General features: G+C 38.8%; 1 protein-coding gene across 3 annotated transcripts in view; it reads right to left on the bottom strand.

The window, feature by feature from the left end:
- SKAP1 (src kinase associated phosphoprotein 1) overlaps positions 1–20,206 on the bottom strand; it is a 282,261-nt gene extending 262,055 nt beyond the window's left edge. For all 3 annotated transcript variants that reach the window (XM_059907441.1, XM_059907442.1, XM_059907443.1), the window contains exon 1: positions 20,131–20,206. In XM_059907441.1, coding sequence (XP_059763424.1) covers positions 20,131–20,179 — 49 coding nt within the window. In that variant the 5' untranslated portion in view covers positions 20,180–20,206. The remainder of the gene's footprint in view (positions 1–20,130) is intronic.
- Between the last annotated feature and the right edge of the window lie 369 nt (positions 20,207–20,575).

Raw genomic sequence — 20,575 nt, 5'->3', positions numbered from 1 at the left:
ACAGGAGGCTTTTAGGGCAGTGAAACTATACTGTATGATACTTTAATAATGGTTGACACATGGCTTTATGTAATTATCAAAACCTATAGGACTTTACAACACAAAGAATGAGCCTTAATGCATGCAAATTTCAAAAAATCATTTAGCAGGTTGGGGAATCTCAGGAAAAAATGCAGACTGTAACAACATAATCTAACTGATTACAAATATATGAATTAAACTCACTGAAGAAATGGGGGAAAGGTACTGACCTAAGTAACACTGGAAATGGGTAGTCTATAAGACCAAAGGCAAAAGGAACTGCACGTGAATACTGGACCTTAGTCAATAAAGTTGTTTCCAATGGGTGTAGGGGTTATCAATTCTTATACTGCTATACATGTATACTCTAATCAAACAATAAATGGATGATGAATGGTGGGAGCCAAGTTTCTTAGTGTTGGAGTGGAAAAGATAGGAGCAAGCAGCAAGAATATTAAGGAGAAGAGCTGAATAGACATTTTTCCAAAGAAGACATACAGATGGCCAACGGACACAAGAAAAGATGTTCAACATCATTATTAGGGAAATGCAAATCAACACCACAATGAGATATCACCTCATACCCCTTAGAATAACTATTATCAAAAAGGTAAGAAGTAATAAGTGCTGGAGGAGATGTGGAGAAAAAGGAACCCTCATGCACTGTTGGTAGGAGTGTAAATTGGTGCAGCCACTATGGAAAACAGTATAGAGATTACTCAAAAAATTAAGAATTAAACTAATATATGATCCAGCTGTTCCACTTCTGAGTATTTATCCAAAGAATACAAACACACTAATTCAAAAAGATATATGTACCTCTATATTTAGCACAGCATTTTTTTACAATAGTTAAGATATGGAAACAGCCATCAGTACATGAATGGATACGGAAGAGATGGTATATATAAATACAATATATTACCATTCAGCTATAAAATGATGAAATCTTGCCATTTGTGACAACATGGATGGACCTTGAAGGTATTATGCTAATTGAAATAAGTCAGAGGGAGAAAGACAAATACTGTATGATTTCACTCATATGTGAAATATAAAAAACAAACAAATAAAATAAATGAACAAAACAGACCAAAAAGAACAAGCACCTAGATACAGAGAACAGAGTATTGGTTATCGGGGGGGAGGGGGGGCGGTGAAATGGGTAAAAGGGGGTCAACTGTACATGACAGATAGAAACTGAATTTTTGGTGGTGAGCACACTGTAATGTATACAGAAGTAGAAATATAATGTTGTACAAATGAAACTTATATAATGTTATAAAACAATGTGAGCTCAATTTAAAAAAAGAATAGTAAGGAGTCTAAAATGGATTAAGAGTTGAAGACATCAATAAGAACTCATGTTTAACTTTGTATAGATACAGATGGTTATGTATAGAAATTGCTTATAGATATATTTATATGTGGGGTTACCTTGCACACATATATTTCTTTGCTTTGTCAGCTAAGAAGCCCTAAAAGAAACAACATCCCAGTGACAATGAGCACACCTACTACCCAGATACTGATTTCTAATACCAATCTTCAATAAAAGGAACCAACGCTTTTTTGAGAGATGGCTGATTTTAGGACTGGGGCAGGACACATACAAGATGAGCCTGGAGCATTTTGTAGTGCCAGAAAGTAAGGAAGTGCCCAAAACACACACACACACACACACACACACACACACACAATTCATGGGGCATGTCAAAAGGAGCCCAGGAGCCAAGTAAAAGAGCGCCCAATGGCCAAAGCTAGAACAATTTGAGCAACAAAGTTAGGTAACATTGGATTATAACTCAAAGTATAAGTATTCATGAGTCCACAATGATATAAATAAGTAACTGAATACATTAATACATGGGGGGAGAAAACCCAAATCTCCAGTGCAGAAGAATTCCAAATAATTTATAGAGATACTCCACCTTAAAGAAGAAGGAGCATAACTCCCAACACTTAAGTGTAGATTGCACATGGAGACTTCCTTCTGAAGAGTACAGTATTGAAAGGGGAAATAAAGAGTAACTTGACAGTGGAGAAACCTGACAATAACTATATCAGCCAGGTGATCAAAGTCAACATCGACAGTCATAAATCATGTTGATAGTATGTACCCTTGACATTTGATGAGAATGGCACTTTACTTCTGTGATCTCCTTTCCAAAAACCTGTAGCCCTAGTCTAATCATCAGAAAAACATCAGACAAATTCTAATATAGGGTGTTCTACAGTATACTTGACCAGTACTCTTCAAAACTCTCAAGGTCATCAAAAACAAGGAAAGTTTGAGAAACAGTTGCAGAGAAGAGGAGTCTAAAGAAATAAATTAAATGAGGTATCCTGGATAGGATCCTGGAAAAGAGAAAGGACATTAGGTAAAATCTAAGGAAAATGGAATAAACTACAGACTTAGTCAATAACATATCAATATTGGTTCATTAATTGTAATAAATGTATCATAGTAATGTGAAATGTTAATAATGGAGGAAACTGGGGGGAAGGGGAATAGGAGAACTCTCTGTACTACCCGCTCAATCTTTCTGTAAATCTAAAGCTATGCTAAAATCTAGTCTATTAATTTTTTAAAGTGGTATATGATATAATCTTCACATTTTACCAGAAGAAGGGGGGAGGGACTGGGTTAAATTCATTCATTAACCCAATCTTTATTGAGTCCCTCCTATAGGTCAGTCAGGTACTGTGATAAACACCAAAATATTAACAATGGTCATCTCTAGGTAGTGGAATTACAAGCCATTTTTATCATCTTCTTCATACTTTTCTATATTTTCTAAATGTTATAAAATATGTGTTTTAGAATATGAAAAAATAAGTAAAATTAAAATCACTATGCAAGCATAATGTAATACTACTCTTAGCTTGGATAGACAGATTTTTTCTCCCTCCTCTTCATTTCACTCAGTGGTAGTGGGTTGTGCTGGTTCATAGCTGGGAATAGGAAAGGAAGCCACCCAAGCAGACAGAAAGTGGGGAATAGAGATCCTGTGAGAGATGGATGGTTAAAATGAATACTTCATGCCTATAGATGATAAATGTAGATATATATATATTATTTTGAACTTCTACTCTCCTTACTAAATGCTTATAAGTAAAATATCTCATGTAATTATATTTGTATATACTAAAACTGCTAAAACGGAATCAACTGGATATAATTATCCCCCAACTCATTGGGGGGATATTTGATAGTTTGATATTTTATTATGACTTTACTTTTTAAGTTTCACTTTAAATTACTTTTTTGAAGCCTTCATTTCAAAACACTTTAGAGGGCCACTTGTTAATTTAAGTACTTGTTCCTTCACCTGCAAGTGTCATCTACTCAGGGGAATAAAATGACACAAAGACAATCTCTTCCATCAGTCTCATCATTTTTTTTTAAAAAGCTGATCTAAAAATACTCCCACAACTCACTAGATGAACAAATTTATAATCATGAAAACATACATAAGTCAAAAGCAAAAGCTATAGGAGGGATTATACATCTAGTATTTTATACACTTCCCAACTCATTTTATGAAGCCAGCATAACCCTGATATCAAAACTTGATACAGATATTAAGGAAAGAAAATTACAGACCAACATATAATACATTTGCCTTTCAATTTGCAAGATGATGCTACTTATAGTGATTATGACCTGAAGGTGCCTGAGCAACCCTGCTCAGAAACACATTACTCACCTCTGAACAAGGAAGAGATTTTCACCTCCTGTATTTAACCAAGCTTACCACTCTCTCTGGGTGGGTTTTCCATTAAGCAATCAGCCTTGTACAAACAAGAACTCCTTTAATATAAACATCATGTCCTATCACATCAGGATGCCTTAGGCTCCTGCAACTGCAAAACCCAGAGTGAAAAACTCCACTGAGTAAGAACACTCCTGAGGTGCCTCTGACATCACAGCACTCACTACACATAATACTTGATGTTACAGGGTCTACACCTAGTTACCTTTGACTGGTGAGTGAGCAATACCACACTGGTGTAAATGTCCTCACACCAAAGAGAGAAGACAAAATCAGAAACATACCATAAACAATGCCACTTTTTTTCTGAATGCCTTTATTCTTTAACAAATATTTATTGAGCACTTATTACATGCTAAATACTGAAAAAGTGAACAAGATAGATCTAAACTAAAAGTTTACAGTCTACCAAAGAATAAAGACTTAAATAGACAATTAGAATAAATTGTGATATGAGTTATAATAAGAAAAGTGAGGGGGGCACAGGCCTAGAGTAGATGCAACTAGTCTAGAGGGAAGTAAGTCAGGGGAGATCTCTCAAAGACCTGACCTTTCATCGGAAACCCCCAGATTAGCAGGTCAAGTATGTATGTTGGGGATGGGGAGGAGGTGGTAGAATGAGGAAAAGAATGGCATAAGCATGGGAACATTATGTGCAAAGGTCCTGAGGTGATAGATCTTAGTTCAGTTGGAGAGACTGAAAGAATTCTAACTTGGAGGGCAGAACATAAAGGGTAGGGGTGAGAGGACAGTGATGAAAGATTATTCTGGAAGGCAAGCTTGTAGCAATATACAGTATTTTGTACTAAAAGTAATATACAATGATTTTAAGTCCCATATTTAAAAGGTAAACAGCTCTGGCAAAGATGCATCTTCCTATTATAATTCACAGCTTCCCTAAAACATAGATTCCCTCAGCTTCCAGGCAACTTATGGATATCTATTCCAGCAAACCAGAGTAGGAAAAGAAAACAAAGAAGGACAAGGGGACAGAGGGTATGTGGAACCCTGTAGACATGATATAATCATCACATCCCTGGGAGAAACCACTGCACGGCCTAAGGCCAGATGAAAAGATTCTGACTTGACAGGATGCACCCAAGATCTCTAGGTTCTGTAGACTGGTGAAAGTCTCTGACATTCTCCCAAACCTCTGACCTTGTCCATTTACGAGGCTACTCTTCTAATTTGGAGAAGAATGACATCCTATGTGTCACATTTTTCAAACTAGTGAAAAATAAAGGTTGCCTCCATCTGTTTTCTAAGTAATGCTCCTAATACACAGAAAGAACAAAATATTTAAGTTGGTGTTCTTTAACAGTTACAAATTTTTTTGTTGATATATTGTTTCTAAAACTCAAAAGTTTGCTTCAATCAATCTTCTATTTGAAGGCAGGATGAATGGCCAAATGCTGCTGAAAACAATTCCACCAACCAAAAACCAATCAAAGTGTTCCTAGAGGGGATATTTTGCAAAAGTATTTGAACTACTAAAGCAGAACTCACATTTCTGAAAAGAAGGGTGCCATAAATTTCTGCCTATATTGGCATTATACCCAAGAAAATATTTGAGATTTTTGTCTACATGCAAAAAGTGTTGGCACAGGCTAAAATGACTCACCAAATTAATTCTATTAAGTTTAATGCTGGGCAGTATTTCAGACCCTCTATTTAGATTTTTTTTAAAAAGTCCCCAAGTACTTGCAAATACTCTTTAAACGTGAATGGTTGTCCTGGCTGGGCACAATCACAGAAATATACATTCTCTCACTGCTGCTGCTTTGATAGTCATTATACTTCAACAACCTTCTGCTGACTTCCATCATCACTCCCCACCCCGTCTCATAGCCCCCTCCTCTTATCATAGCACGTCCAAGCCTGTTGGCAGCCACGCTCTTAATGGGAGATGGGGTCGGAAGTAAGGAGACAGGAGAGGAAGAGAGGGAGATGAGGAGAGGGAATTCTGTTCTCCTTTTGCTCTGGGTCCCTGCACTGGCTCTCACCTCTCCGCTAGGTGAGGCCCATTCCTGCTCTCATTCTGGCTCATTAAATAGTCTCCTCCCTAATCCTGGGAACCCCAACCTAGCTCCCACCCAGCTCCTCATACCTTTCCCAGTCCTGCCATCGGAGTCACTCCCCAGTCACAACACCAACATCAGAGCTTGGAGGTAGGGAACAGGGGATAAAGGGTGTGTTCCCACTAACAAAGAGGGACACAAAATGGTTTTTAAAAATGGGCTGAGGGCTTCCCTGGTGGCGCAGTGGTTGAGAATCTGCCTGCTAATGCAGGGGACACGGGTTCGAGCCCTGGTCTGGGAGGATCCCACATGCCGCGGAGCAACCAGGCCCGTGAGCCACAACTACTGAGCCTGCGCGTCTGGAGCCTGTGCTCCGCAACAAGAGAGGCCACGATAGTGAGAGGCCTGCGCACCGCGATGAAGAGTGGCCCCCGCTCGCCGCAACTAGAGAAAGCCTTCGCACAGAAACGAAGACCCAACACAGCCAAAAATAAATAAATAAATTAAAAAAAAAAAAAAAGGGCTGGCCTGGAAATCAACCTAAAGAACATGGTTCTTTTCCCCATAAAAAAGGGGGTCTAAAAGAAAATACCTAAGTAAACGTTAGAAAACAATCTATTCACTATTTTTTTAAAAATTGTAGGAGCAGGATACTACTTCAGCCTCATCTCTTAAATTTTCAATGATACCTAGTGTTTTTTTCTAATCAAAATGTTTATCTTATAGATGCTTCACTCTGAACACTTTGAAGGAGTTAAAGCCTTAAAGATGAGACATCACCCCTCTAGGATGGAGATGGGAGCCTGTATGGAGAAAGGAGGGGTGTAGAAAATGTTTGTTGAGATTGTGGAGAAGAGAAGGGGCTATCAAAGGGAGGAGGGACTCCTCTCAGGGACCCACCCCAGGAGTCCTTTGCTTGGATTGATGCGATAGGCGGGGAGTAAAGATCTGCATCATCCTCGGGACTTCCCTGAGTGAGCCGCTAACAGTAAGACATCCTTTCCAGTAACAGACTATGCCCACCCACTTTGCCATGCCTAGCAAATCATGCCCGCCAAACCAAAACAATCTCTACCTTGGAAGTAACATAAGGCCACATTTCATTCTAGATACCTGAGTATTCTATTTGTCTGGGTATTTAATTAAATGTCACAACTATCCCTTTATGTAACGTATTGCTATTTTACAGAAAAAAACAGCCTGGTTGCAGATCCAATTTCTACAAAGTCTCATAGACAGCTTCTGGTAGAAACAAACAAAAAATAATAATTTCTGATTCCTTGCTGCAAATATGCTGAAGGTATCCGACCATTAGTATTTCTGCAGTGACTCTTAAATATCTCACTAAAATCAAACCTCTGAAACTTTAGTGTTAATTTTTCTATTCTAACGATGGAAGACTTCATAGAAACCTTGTCTTGCCTATTTTCACACCAATTAAATAAAAGTATCATAGTGGGGGAAAATGACTTTTAGTTTGCTAAGAGCTTGTTTTAAACCTTGCATTAAATTTTCGATCTGGCAATTAGTTTTAATCCTTAAGGCATATGTTTTTTGCTTTTTGTTAAGAGGTAAAACTTGTTGGCAAGGCTAAAATCATACCCACCAGCTTTGTTTTGGCTTGCAGGAAGTTGTCAGCATACAATAGAGAAACTGTCAGCATGTTCTGGTTGTGGTTTGCTTCAACCTGCTGATTGTTTCTGCCCCATGACCCAAGAAATGTGTGGTGTTTATATTTTTCATTCTCTTACCTCCTGAAGGGGAAAAAAATGACAATACCTATATACTCACAGCACAGAGAAAACAAAAACCAGGAACGAAAACACAGATAGTACTTTGGATTAAGTTTTAACTACTCGCCAGTCTACAAATCTAGGATTAACACTTCTGCAATCTTCCATTTGAGAGTCTAAGAATCTATCCTACGGAAATATTTGCATATGTACGCAAAGATGCAGATATGTTCTCTACAGCACTGTGGAAATACAAAAAAATCTGGAAACGATCTAAACATCCTTCAATAGGTGAGTAGTTAAAAAATTTTGAAATACTGTGCAGCAGTTTAAAAATGAATATATATATATGAATATATACATAGATTCATATGGAAAGGTATCCAATGGTGCAATGTTAAAAAACCAAGCAGTCTATATACTTTTTTTCATTTTTTTTTCATTGAACTATAGTTGATTTACAATATTGTGTTAGCTTCAGGTATACAGCAAAGTGATTCAGATATATATATATATATACTCTTCTTCAGATTCTTTTCCATTATAGGTTATTGTAAGATATTGAAGATAGCTCCCTGTGCTATAGAGTAAATCCTTGTTTATCTATTTTGTATATAGTGATGCATATCTGTTAACACCAGACTCCTAATTTACACCACCCCACCTTCTCCTTTGGTAACCATAAGTTTGTTTCCTATGTCTGTGAGTCTGTTTCTGTTTTGTAAATAAGTCCATTTGTATTATTTTCTAGATTCCACATATAAGTGATATATAATATTTGTCTTTCTCTGACTTACTTCACTTAGTACAATAATCTCTAGTCCCATCCATGTTGCTGCAAGTTGCAATATTTCATTCCTTTTATGGATGAGTAATATTCCATTGTGTGTGTGTGTGTGTGTGTGTGTGTGTATCACATCTTCTTTATCCATTCATCTGTTGATGGACACTTAGGTTGCTTCCATCTCTTGGCTATTGTAAATAGTGTTGCTATGAACACTGGGGTGCATATATCTTTTCAAATTAGAGCTTTCGTCTTTTCCAGATATATGCCCAAGAGTGCGATTGCTGGATCATATGGTAGTTCTATTTTTAGTTTTTTAAGGAACCTCCATACTGTTTTCCATAGTGGTTGCACCAATTTACATTCCCACCAACAGTGTAGGAGGATTCCCTTTTCTCCACACCCTCTCCAGTATTTATTATTTGTAGACTTTTTGATGATGGCCATTCTGACTGGTGTGAGGTGATACCTCGTTGTAGTTTTGATTTGCATTTCTCTAATAATTAGCAATGTTGAGCATCTTTTCATGTGCCTGTTGCCTATCTGGTTGTCTTCTTTGTAGAAATGTCTATTTAGTTCTTCTGCCCATTTTTCAATTGAGTTGTTTGTTTTTTTCATATTGAGTTGTATAAGCTGTTTGTATATTTTGGAAATTAAGCCCTTGTTGGTCCCACAGTTTGCAAATATTTTTTCCCATTCTGTTAGGCTTTTTGTTTTGTTTTGTTTATGGTTTCCTTTGCTGTGCAAATGCTTATAAGTTTGATTAGGACCCATTTGTTTACTTTTGCTTTTATTTCTATTACCTTGGGAGACTGATCTAAGAAAACACTGCTACGATTTATGTCAGAGAATGTTTTGCCTATATTCTCTTCTAGGCGTCCTATGATGTCATGTCTTATATTTAAGTTTTTACGCCATTTTGAGTTTATTTTTGTGTATGATGTGAGGGAGTGTTCTAATGTACGTTATTGATTTACATGAGGCTGTCCAGCTCTCCCAACACCACTTGCTGAAGAGGCTGTCTTTTCTCCATTGTATATGCTTGCTTCCTTTGTCAAAGATTAATTGACCTTAACTATGTGTTTCTCGGCTCTCTATTCTGTTCCATTGATCTATATGTCTGTTTTTGTGCCAATACCATGCTGTTTTTTTTTAAATAAATTTATTTATTTTATTTATTTATTTTTGGCTGTGTTGGGTCTTTGCTGCTGCGTGCAGGCTTTCTCTACTTGCGGCGAGCAGGGGCTACTCTTTGTTGTGGTGCGTGGGCTTCTCATTGCGGTGGCTTCTCTTATTGCAGAGCACAGGCTCTAGATGCACAGGCTTCAGTAGTTGTGGCACGCGGGCTGAGTAGTTGTGCCTCATGGGCTCTAGAGCGCAGGCTCAGTAGTTGTGGCGCACAGGCTTAGTTGCTCCACAGCATGTGGGATCTTCCGGGACCAGGGCTCGAACCTGTGTCCCCTACATTGTCAGGCAGATTCTTAACCACTGCGCCACCAGGGAAGCCCTACCATGTTGTTTTGATTACTGTAGCTTTGAATATTGTCTGAAGCCTGGGAGGGTTATGCCTCCAGCTTTGTTCTTTTTCCTCAGGATTGCTTTGGAAATTCTGGGTCTTCTGTGGTTCCATAAAAAATTTAAGATTATTTGTTCTAGTTGTGTGAAAAATGTCATGGGTAGTTTGATAGGGATCACATTAAATCTGTATGTTGCTTTGGGTAGTATGGCCATTTTAACAATATTAATTCTTCCAATCAAAGAGCATGGGATATCTTTCCATTTCTTTGAATCATTTTCAATTTCTTTTATCATTGTTTTATAGTTCTCTGCATATAGGTCTTTCACCTCCTTGGTTAGGTTTATTCCTAGGTATGTTTTTGACACAATTTTAAATGGGATTGTTTTTTCACTTTCTCTTTCTTATATTTCATTGTTAGTGTAAAAAAAATTCAACAGATTTCTGTATATTAATCTTGTAACCTGCTACCTTGCTGAATTCATTTATTAGTTCTAATAGTTTTTGTGTGGAGTCTTTAGGGTCTTCTCTATAGAGTATCATGTCATCTGCATATAATGACAATTTTACCTCTTCCCTTCCAACATGGATACCTTTTATTTCTTTTTCTTGTCTGACTGCTGTGGCTAGGTCAAGTAGTCTATATACTTCTATGTTGTGCAAATATTCTACAATAAAAATGTATCCATAAGTTATTTTTGTAATTAAAACAATACATGGACCATAACATCTACCAGAATATCTAAAAATAAAAAGACCACAACATCAAGTGTTGGTGAGGAAACGGAGCACTTGGAATTCTCATACACTGTTGGTGGGATTGTAAAATAGGTACAATCACTTTGGGAAACTGGAGTTTCCAATAAAATTAAATGTATTCATACCCTACGACCAAGTAATTCCACTCTTAGATATTTATCCAGGAGAAATGAGTGTTTATGTTACAAAACAAGTTATACAAGAATGCTCATAGCAGCTATATTCATAATAACCCAAAACTGAACAACTCAATGTTCAAGAGAAGAAGAATGGATAAACAAACTGTGGAATATTCACACAATGGAATACTACTTAGCAAAAGGATAAGATAAATCTGATACACAGAACAACATGGATAACTCTCAAAAACATTATGCTGAGGACAGACACAAAAGAGATCATACTGATCTATGAAGTTCCAGAACTGGAAAGGAAACTTTCTAGGGAGATGGAAATGTTTACGTCTTGATGTGGGTTGTAGTCACACAGTCACACAGTCATACATACATGAAAGTCATCCAGTTGTAACACTTAACATTAGTGCATTTTATGTACGTAAATCATACCTTAATAAAGTACTGGGAAGGAAGGAAGGAAGAGAGGGAGGAATCGATGGATGAAGAGGCTCACACAAAGAGTTATCAAAAAGGAAAATTTACTTTAAAGAGAGAGTGATTTTAAGGGCGTTTATTACAATGCAGTTAAGAGAGATTTTCTGTAGCTTTCTAAGTATCCAGGATATTTCTCATACTTGATTTATAATATACAGTACCTTAATTAATTCCAACTCAACTACTATATTGGTTTAAGTATGTATAAGTATGTGCCACTGGATACATTTTAGTAAAGTTCCTATTATGTGAATAAAAATTTTATTTCCCTATAACATACTAATATTAGAATATCAACAATGTTAAGAGGAGACCCTAGATGAGAATTTAAGTAATTCATAAATGATTTTATCAAAGCCATAAGCCTTCAGGAAAGCTTGCTCTCTGGATGCTAAGACCACTCTGTTTCTAAGCCCACATCTGTCCTATGTTCCATGTAAAAGCTGGATAGTAAAATTAAACAGTGGAACTCAAAGACTCCAAACCTGAAAAGCCAGCTGTTATAATCACCTAACCTATAATGCAGCACTGACAAACTGGAAAAGCAAGCAATGAACTTGGAAACACAGGGGAAATAAATATGAATAAACGTAGCAGAAATTATAGGATTTCTGTACAGTGTAATGGTTTATAACATGAAAAAATTAGATCTATGATAGTTATGTTAATATGTTAAGATTCTTAGATGATGGTAAAACTTGAAACTTATCTTATTTTTCCTGTATTTAAAATGATTAAAAATTGTTTAAGTATTACACTTATATAAAGAGGTAAAAATGTTATTATCTTAATAGCTGGCACTAGAATTCCTCTTAGGAAGAGAATCGCCATGGTTTGGCAAAGTAATTTGTTTCTCCATGTGTGGGTGTTGGTGGGAACCTAAACCACTAAACAGATAGCTAAACTGCCTTTCCATGTGGCAAGGGAAAAAAAAATTTTTTTTGTTTTGCTCCAGATAGGATAAAGGGAGAAAGTGCCAGTGAGAAAGCATAAGGCTGAGAACTACATCAGGTGAAAGGCCAGAGGTCACTGTCTGATGACTGGAGTGGGAAAAGGGGCTTTAGGAATAGGGATGCCTAATATTCAATTTGAAATCGTTTGCATTACTGCAGTGGAAACCCTTCCTCCCTCTCCCCGCACCCGCTGACTCTCCAGTGATGTCTTCTACACTCACAGGGACTTCATGTGGGTAGGTCTTTGTGGAAATTGAAGGCAAGGATATATGTCAAGAACATGGTTTCTCAACCTTGGCACTAATGACATTTGGGGCTGGATAATTCTTTGTTGTGGAGGCTATCCTATGCATTGTAGGAAGCTGAGCAGCATCCCTGGCCTCTACCCATTAGGTGCCAATAGCACCCTCCCCAGCTGTGACAACAAAAAATGTCTCCAAGTGTTGCCAAATGCCCCCATGGGACAAAATCACCCCATTTGGGAACCGCTAGTTTAGGCCTACAGAAAGCACACATGGAAGGAGGGGATCCTGGAAGCAAAAGTAACCTTGAGAATGCATACCCATTGAGAATTATCCAGATCTTGAGGAGATGTTTGGGCTTCCACAATGGGGAGTAGATCTTGCCTAGAGTTCAAAAGGCCTGGGCAGACCAGTTAACATCTAGGCTATACCCACAATGAAACTAAAATATTTCTACCAATTAAAAAAATAGTTCTGGGGCTTCCCTGGTGGTGCAGTGGTTGAGAGTCTGCCTGCCAATGCAGGGGACATGGGTTCGAGCCCTGGTCTGGGAAGATCCCACATGCCGCGGAGCAACTAGGCCCGTGAGTCACAATTACTGAGCCTGCGCGACTGGAGCTTGTGCTCCGCAACAAGAGAGGCTGCGATAGTGAGAGGCCTGCGCACCGTGATGAAGAGTGGCCCCCACTTGCCGCAACTAGAGAAAGCCCTCGCACAGAAACGAAGACCCAACACAGCCAAAAATAAATATATTAATTAATTAAAAAAAAAATAGTTCTGTTTATAAAAACAGAAAGGGAGAAGGGGAAGATTAAACCTTTCATTTTTTTTCAACTGACAAGTAGTACAAAAATACTATTTTTACACAAACACACACACATACAAAGCATTCTATAACAAGGTAGGGAACACATGTCTTTCTTAAGTTAGCAGGGAAGCTAACTTCCTCTCTCTTTTCTCCAAAAAGCTTCTCATAGAAATAATCACTGGACTCTGATCTAAGGAAGGAAGGAAATGAAGAAAATCCTGAAAGAATCCCTACAAACCTCCCCTAATTTGGAGTAGCAAGGATGAACCACCAACCCAAGCAAAGGGCCATGCCTAGGAGTTTTCCTGTGGAGAGGCAGCTGCAAGAAGAGAGATCAATAGGACTTTCTCAAAGAAAAAAAAAATTTAATTTTATTTACCAAACATATGGTGTGTAATACATTCTAGATATTATTCTAAGTTCTTTTCAAATATTTAGTCCTTTATTCCTCATTTAAATTCTATGAGATAGGTACTATTATTATCCCCATTTTACAGCTAAGACCCAAAGTTAAATACTAGTAAGAAAGTGGCAGAGTCAGGATTTGAACCTAGGCAAACTTATCACAAAACAAATATACAGGACCTATGAGAAAACAAAGTTCGAAAAGAAAACTATATCTTGAAGAACTAGAGAAAATGTCTCCCTCTGAAGTAGATTTATTATTAAAGAACACAAATGTTTAGAAAATTTCTAATCATATTTTCAACAACATTCAAAAACTCATTATGGGCTTCCCTGGTGGTGCAGTGGTTGAGAATCTGCCTGCCAATGCAGGGGACACGGGTTCGAGCCCTGGTCTGGGAAGATCCCACATGCCGTGGAGCAACTGGGCCCATGAGCCACAACTACTGAGCCTGCGCGTCTGGAGCCTGGGCTCTGCAACAAGAGAGGCCGCGATAGTGAGAGGCCCGCGCACCGCGATGAAGACTGGCCCCCGCTCGCTGCAACTAGAGAAAGCCCTCGCACAGAAACGAAGACCCAACACAGCCAAAAATAAAAAATAAATACATAAATAAATTTATTTTAAAAAAAGTCATTATGCCTATAAGCCATATTTACAGATGTAATGAAAATGAAACAATGAGTGATGAGGAAAGAACACATGGAAATTTTTTTTAAATAAATAAATGCTGAATTTAAAACTGTAATGAAGTCACTGACGGATGAGACAATAAAAGAGATGAAACACAGAGAATAGATCAGGGTCCTAATATATTTATAATATAAATCCTAGTATGACAGAATAAAAGAGATGGAGTAGAAGCAATGACAATAGAAAAAATTTTCTCAAGTTAAAGACCTGAGTCTTTAGATCAAAAGGGTTCACTAAATACCAGGCAAAATTATTAAAATGTCTAAAACCTTGAAATTATCTAGTGACATTTTTGAGAGCAAAGAAAAATATCCTATAAACATCCAGGCAGGCGGTGGGAGGAATGGGTTATAAAAGAAATATATCAGGCTGGCATCAGACTTCTCCTCCACAAAATCGAAGACCAGAAGATAAGGGTAAAACTTCGAGAGTTTAAGTTGAGAGAAAGGGGAAGAAAGGGAAAGAGTGTGACCCTAGAACCTCATGCCCACAGCTAAGTTTATATGAAACTAGATAGACACATACTCAAACTTGGAGGGGCTCAGTAAGGGTACTATCAAAGTACTCTTCCTGAGAAACTTACTCAGCATTATATTCTCAATTGTCATCTAGTAGGGTTTTATGCACTGTCCAATACAGCAGGCACTGTGGCTACTGAGCAGCTGAAATGTAGCTAGTGCAATTGCATAACTGATTTTTTTGGTTTTATTTAATTTTAGTTAATTTAAATTTAAATAGCCACATGCAGCCAGTGGCTACCATTCCAGCAAAGTCTAAATATCTAAGAGATAAAGAGTTTAAGAATGAAAAAGCCATGATACAAAAAGTAAGCAATGAACAAGTTAAACAGGAAGAAAAAATATTATTATAGCTATGGTTTTAAATATTATGCAAATGTCAAAAAATAATTATTGTAATCTAATATACACAATAAAACATTAATAATTCTCTGAATCTAAAATCCAAGATTACATCAGCAGTTTCACATTTCACACAGGAGGAAAGAGCTAGAAGATATTGTTTCATTCTTAACGTTGCTAATCAGAGGGAAATGTTTTTGGTATTTTTTTTCCCATAAAGGTAAAACTATCAGTGGAATAAAACCAGGATGTATAACTTCAAAATCACTCAAAAGAAAAAAAAGAACTTAGTGATCTAGGAAAATGCTCAGGAGACCATAACAAATAAAAACTATCAGTGGAAAAATCAGTATACAAAACTATACACACAAAATGTCACAACTTTTAAAGCATGTACAAATAATAATAACTGAAAGAAATAAATGAAAATTTAACAATTGTTGACTATGGGTGGCTGTATATCCTTGTGTTTTCTAAATTTTCTACAATGAGCATTATTGCTCTTATGTGTTTTCTAAATTTTCTACAATGAGCATTATTGCTCTTATAACCAAAAAATTTAACAAAAAATAAATAGAAGTATGGTCATATACCTTTCAGAATTCAACCAAAGTAACATCACCTATCTAGAAGACAACCCAGTATCAAAAATTAAGTAAAAAAGACTCTGAGCAGCCACAGTACATGTTACAAAGTGCAGGCCTAAAGGTTTGGGTACTGTGTTCATCAAGAGAGCCCTTCATACTTTCTTTCACACATATCTTAATTCCAATGAACTTAATTATCTGATGTTCCAATAGCATTGGAGATACAGATACACTGAGAGCAGTGCAAAGTGATAGGCCTGGTCTAACAGTAGGGAAAAAAAAATGACAAAAACTAAAACGTAAAACAGACACAGACATTCACAAAGCAGTCCAGGGGCAATTATGGCAGAAAAATCCCTAAACAACTCAATATTCCCATAAAGTATGATAAATGATAGTCGCTGTAACAACTCTGACTTATAGTGTTCAGAGGAGGTGCCTTTGAACACAGACTGGTTGGTTGAGGAAGTGTGAAAAGTTCCTACTGCATCTGAGAAAAAAACTGATCACAAATGTTTATAATAAAAAGAGTGCTTAAAGAGAATATCTTCAGCTATCCAGCACAACTCACTCCCGCGAGTTCCACAGAGTTGGAGTTTTACTATGTTGAAAAGGATTTTATGGTTGGCTACATGGAGGACCAATACAAATCTGGAGAACAATCTGGAAGGAAATGATTAATGACTTCTTCTTTCCAAGAAAGTTTAAAAATAAGTAACCATAGGCATATTGGAATCAGCGTTAATGCAGCAATTGCTACTAAATGCAGCCGAGTTGTGGATGTTATTTTGTCTCTAATCCGTATTTGAGCAGGATTTAGGTACCTTGTAGGTAGTTGGGACCTATTAGCTATTAAAGTCAGTAAGCCCCATTCCATCACACAAGACAAATTGTGAACTAAAGAAATATTTATTCTCCTTCCTTCATACTTGCCTCTTGTGCTTCTGACTTCAAAAGTGGGGCTAGAAAGGCAAGGAAGAAACTGATTATGTTTGTATCTGTGAAACAAAGATTATGCAAACTGCCAGCACTCCATTGTTTTTGTTTTCAGCGTGGTTATCACCAAACAAAAACGAAAAGATAACTTCTACATCTGAAGCCTGATTATTTGAAAACAGACCTGAATATTTCCTTCTCTTTCAATAAGGCAGTAAATGCCCTTCACTTTACTTATCTATAAGGTACTTATTTGCTGATATGGACTAGTTTCTATTTCTATATGAGAGCTTGACAGAGTCTATCTGAGGAAGATGTTTCCTGAGTTACCCTAGAAACCTCTCACTACTTTAATATTTGCCCAAAATCCAAGAAAGCATTAAAAAAAAAAAAAAAATCCCCACCTTCCACACACCCTTAGAGCTACCAAGAGAAAAGCATAATCACAACCCTGGTTAATGGCCCTTTCGAACTCTGACCTCTCTAAGCTTCTTTTCGTTTTTTGTTCCTTTTCCTTTTAAATAACCTTCCTGGTTGTTTCTTCCTATTACAAAAGTAATACATGGTCATTGTCATGGTTCAAACAACATGAAGATGTATGAAATAAAATTAGTAATCTCTCCCCCACTCTCTCACTCCCCTCCCTAGGAAACCAATGTTAGGAGCTTGGTGTATATTCTTTCTTAGTCCCTCCTAGGCTTACACAAACATACATAATATATGGGGTTTTGTTGCTGTTTTCAAACATAAATGGTATATTATATATACTACGGTGTACCTTGCTTTTTAGTCTTAAAAATATGTTATGGACACTTTCCAAGCCGACATATACAGATCCACCACAACCTTTTTAATGGCTGCAAAATATTCCATAAAATGAATAATCATTCATACCATCACCTGACCTTTCCTAACTCATGGACATTTACTATGGACCCTGGTACACATACTTCATGTCCTTTAATTTCAGTAACACGGATTCCTAGAAGTGGAGCTTCTTGGTCAAATGAAACATTTTCAAATGTTTAAAATTTAACAAAATTAATTTTAGACCTTCAGAATTTCTGTTCCCTTCTTCATTATGCAAAATTTGGCATAAACCTTTCACAATGCTTTGCATATTTTATTTTTCAAAGCACACATACTATGTCAAAAAATGCCCCTGTCATTTATGCTCATGTAGTTATAAATAAATAAATGCTTAAGTTAGGGCTGTGATGGCTAGTGTTAAATCACTGTGTAAATGCTTATGCCTTGGTTTATGAAAGTAGTAATTCATTGTGGAAACTCCACCCGCACGGCCTGTGGCAGCACTAAAGTGGCAGCACTCTCACCCTGTGACTCCCTCCACTGAGTGACGACATAGAGATCAGGACCTACATATTTTCTAATTGTCAACAGTTAACCTTAAAAAGTGTGTGGGGGGGGGGGTGGGGAGACAAACAGCAACAGACGATAAATGGATAGCCATTATGGGTTTATAATATCTACAAATTATTTGTAGTACAATGAATAATTCTGCTGGTCTACACCAGAGTGTGTTCCATGAAAAACAAAACCTACAACCAATATGTTGCTATTACATGAACCTTTCAAAAGCATATTCTTCAAACACTTTTCAATAGAATTATTGGTTGAATCCCACTTTCACATTTTTCTCTCTACTTCAGATTCAGACTCTAATTGCAAACTTAAAAAAAAAAAAAGCCTTAAAGAAATATATTAACCAACAAAGCTCCTTAAAATTTAATCTCAGACTCCTCCGTATATTCTAAAGACCCGAGCACCAACAGAGATTGTTAAGACACAGCAAGTTTGATACAAAAGTATGTGACACGCAATTAATCTCCATTCATACCCTGCTCTACTTGTCAGCAAACAAAGGTTCTGCTTTAGGAGGAGATCTGAAGACTTCAATTAAAAACAGTCAGCTAACAAGAAAATAATCTAAACTAAAGGAAGGTGGCAGGTGCAGAAATGAGCTGTTTACCAAAGTGTCAGTTTTGAACAATAAAGAACTGCACATCAAAAACGTTGAAGGAGTGGATGTCATTGCAAGCTTCTGAAAATTAAAAGGAATCTTCTACCAAGGCGGCACACAAAATGGAAGTCTAGTTTAACTAGGTTGTAAAATAGGTTCCCTCTCAACAAATGACAGATACCAATAAAAAGAATCAGATTATACCTTTAACTGCAAGGGCAGAATGAAACTTTTTGCCACAGTTCCTTCTCTCCTGGAAACCAGACATGTAGAGCCTCTCTTTACACTTGGAATTATTGAACCAACAGTAGAGGGAAAGGCTGGGTTGCTTCTTCTTAGACACCCAGGTGATGCTTTTACCCTGCAAATACTGTTCTATTCTGAAAGTTTAGATTCACTCGGGTCATAAGTAAAATAAATTTGGAAACTTCACCTCAGAAGAAATACCTAGTTGACAGCTTTTACAGAGAAGCAACCCAGAATGGAAACCGAGCCACAAACAGACTGAAAAGACTTGCCAAATATTTGATTAGGAGGCATTTAGACCAAAATAACAAGATAATGGAGATATAAAACCAATTAAATTGAGAGAAACTGAAAAAAAACAAAACAAAAAAAAAACTTCTTGCCAAAAGTATGACCTGCCCAAAGCAGGCCATTTGTCACATAGATGCCAAAAGGCTTAATTCGGATGAGTTTCCTCCTGGGACCCTTATGCAAGCACAGATTCCAGGTCCCCGTCCTTCCAGGAAGGTCAGTTACAGGAACAGCAAGTTACTTTCACCAGAAAAAGTGTGAGGCAAGCAGATGATCTTGTGACTCTGGAGTGTTACAGCGGGATGTGTTGAGTGTTAGTGACTGAACACACCGCAATGGGGCACTTCTAGAAAGGGAAGAGATGTAATACTAGGATCCGCCTGCCCCAGGTGCATGAGGGACCCCCGGAGCTGCAGGAGGGTGAAGGGGACCTAGGGTCTGGGTGCCCGGGCCTTGGCTGACAGGAGCCCGTGAGCCCTCACAGCCCCTTGGGAGCCTGGGGCGCTCTAAGCAGGAAGGTCAAGGCACCCTGTGAGCGGCACGGACGGAGTCAGGGCGGGAGAGGGACGAGAGCGAAACCTATAGGCGCAGGGCGTCCCGAGGAGAAAGGGACAGCTTGAAGGCCAGCACGGCGGCCCGGGGACCATGAACGCGGCCTGAACTTGCTCAGAAGCCTGGAGGCTACGTGGGAGGTGGAGACGCCTTGAGGAAAAAGAAAATGTGTTACTGAGGCGAGTGAAAGGGACCCTGGGCGGGGGATGAACAGCTGGCTCTGCAGAGTCAGGACTCCGGCAGCCTCGAGGTTCTAGAAGGCGGTGGGTGAGGGAGCTGACGGGGAAGGCCGGCCTTGGGAGCCGCTGTCGTCTCGGATGCTGCCGGGCTCGGCACGTGAGACTCCCGGCGGGGCATTACCTTCCAGGAGCCAAAGGATCTCCTCGGGGAGGGCGGCGGCGGCCTGCATGTGGCGGGCGGCGGGAGAGGGGCGGGCGGGCTGCAGCGGCACCTGGCCCTCTGTCGCCGGCGTCGCGGGGCCGAGCCGCAGGGCGGGGCGCGCTCAGGAAGCGGCGCGCCGCGGGCGGGACGCCGGGGCGGCGGCTACACCTGTGCGCCGGGCCCGCGGCCCTCACGACGGTGCCCGAGGGAGGAGGCGGCCGCCCCGCGCCCCCCGCACCCCAGCCCCCGGTCAAAACAAAGACGCGACGCCACCCCCGGGTACCCCGTCCCCGGGAGGCTCCCCATCCTAAGTCCCGGACAGGGGGCCTCGGGGGCAGGTTGAAAAGCCACCGTGGCGCCGTAATGAAGCTCGAGGAGGCAGAATCCGAGGACGGGGTCAGGCCCCGCCAAGTCGGACAGCAGT

This window comes from Balaenoptera ricei, chromosome 20 (genome assembly GCF_028023285.1).
Source record: "Balaenoptera ricei isolate mBalRic1 chromosome 20, mBalRic1.hap2, whole genome shotgun sequence".
Classification (NCBI taxonomy): Eukaryota; Metazoa; Chordata; class Mammalia; order Artiodactyla; family Balaenopteridae; genus Balaenoptera; species Balaenoptera ricei.
This window is presented reverse-complemented; position numbering and strand designations above follow the sequence as displayed.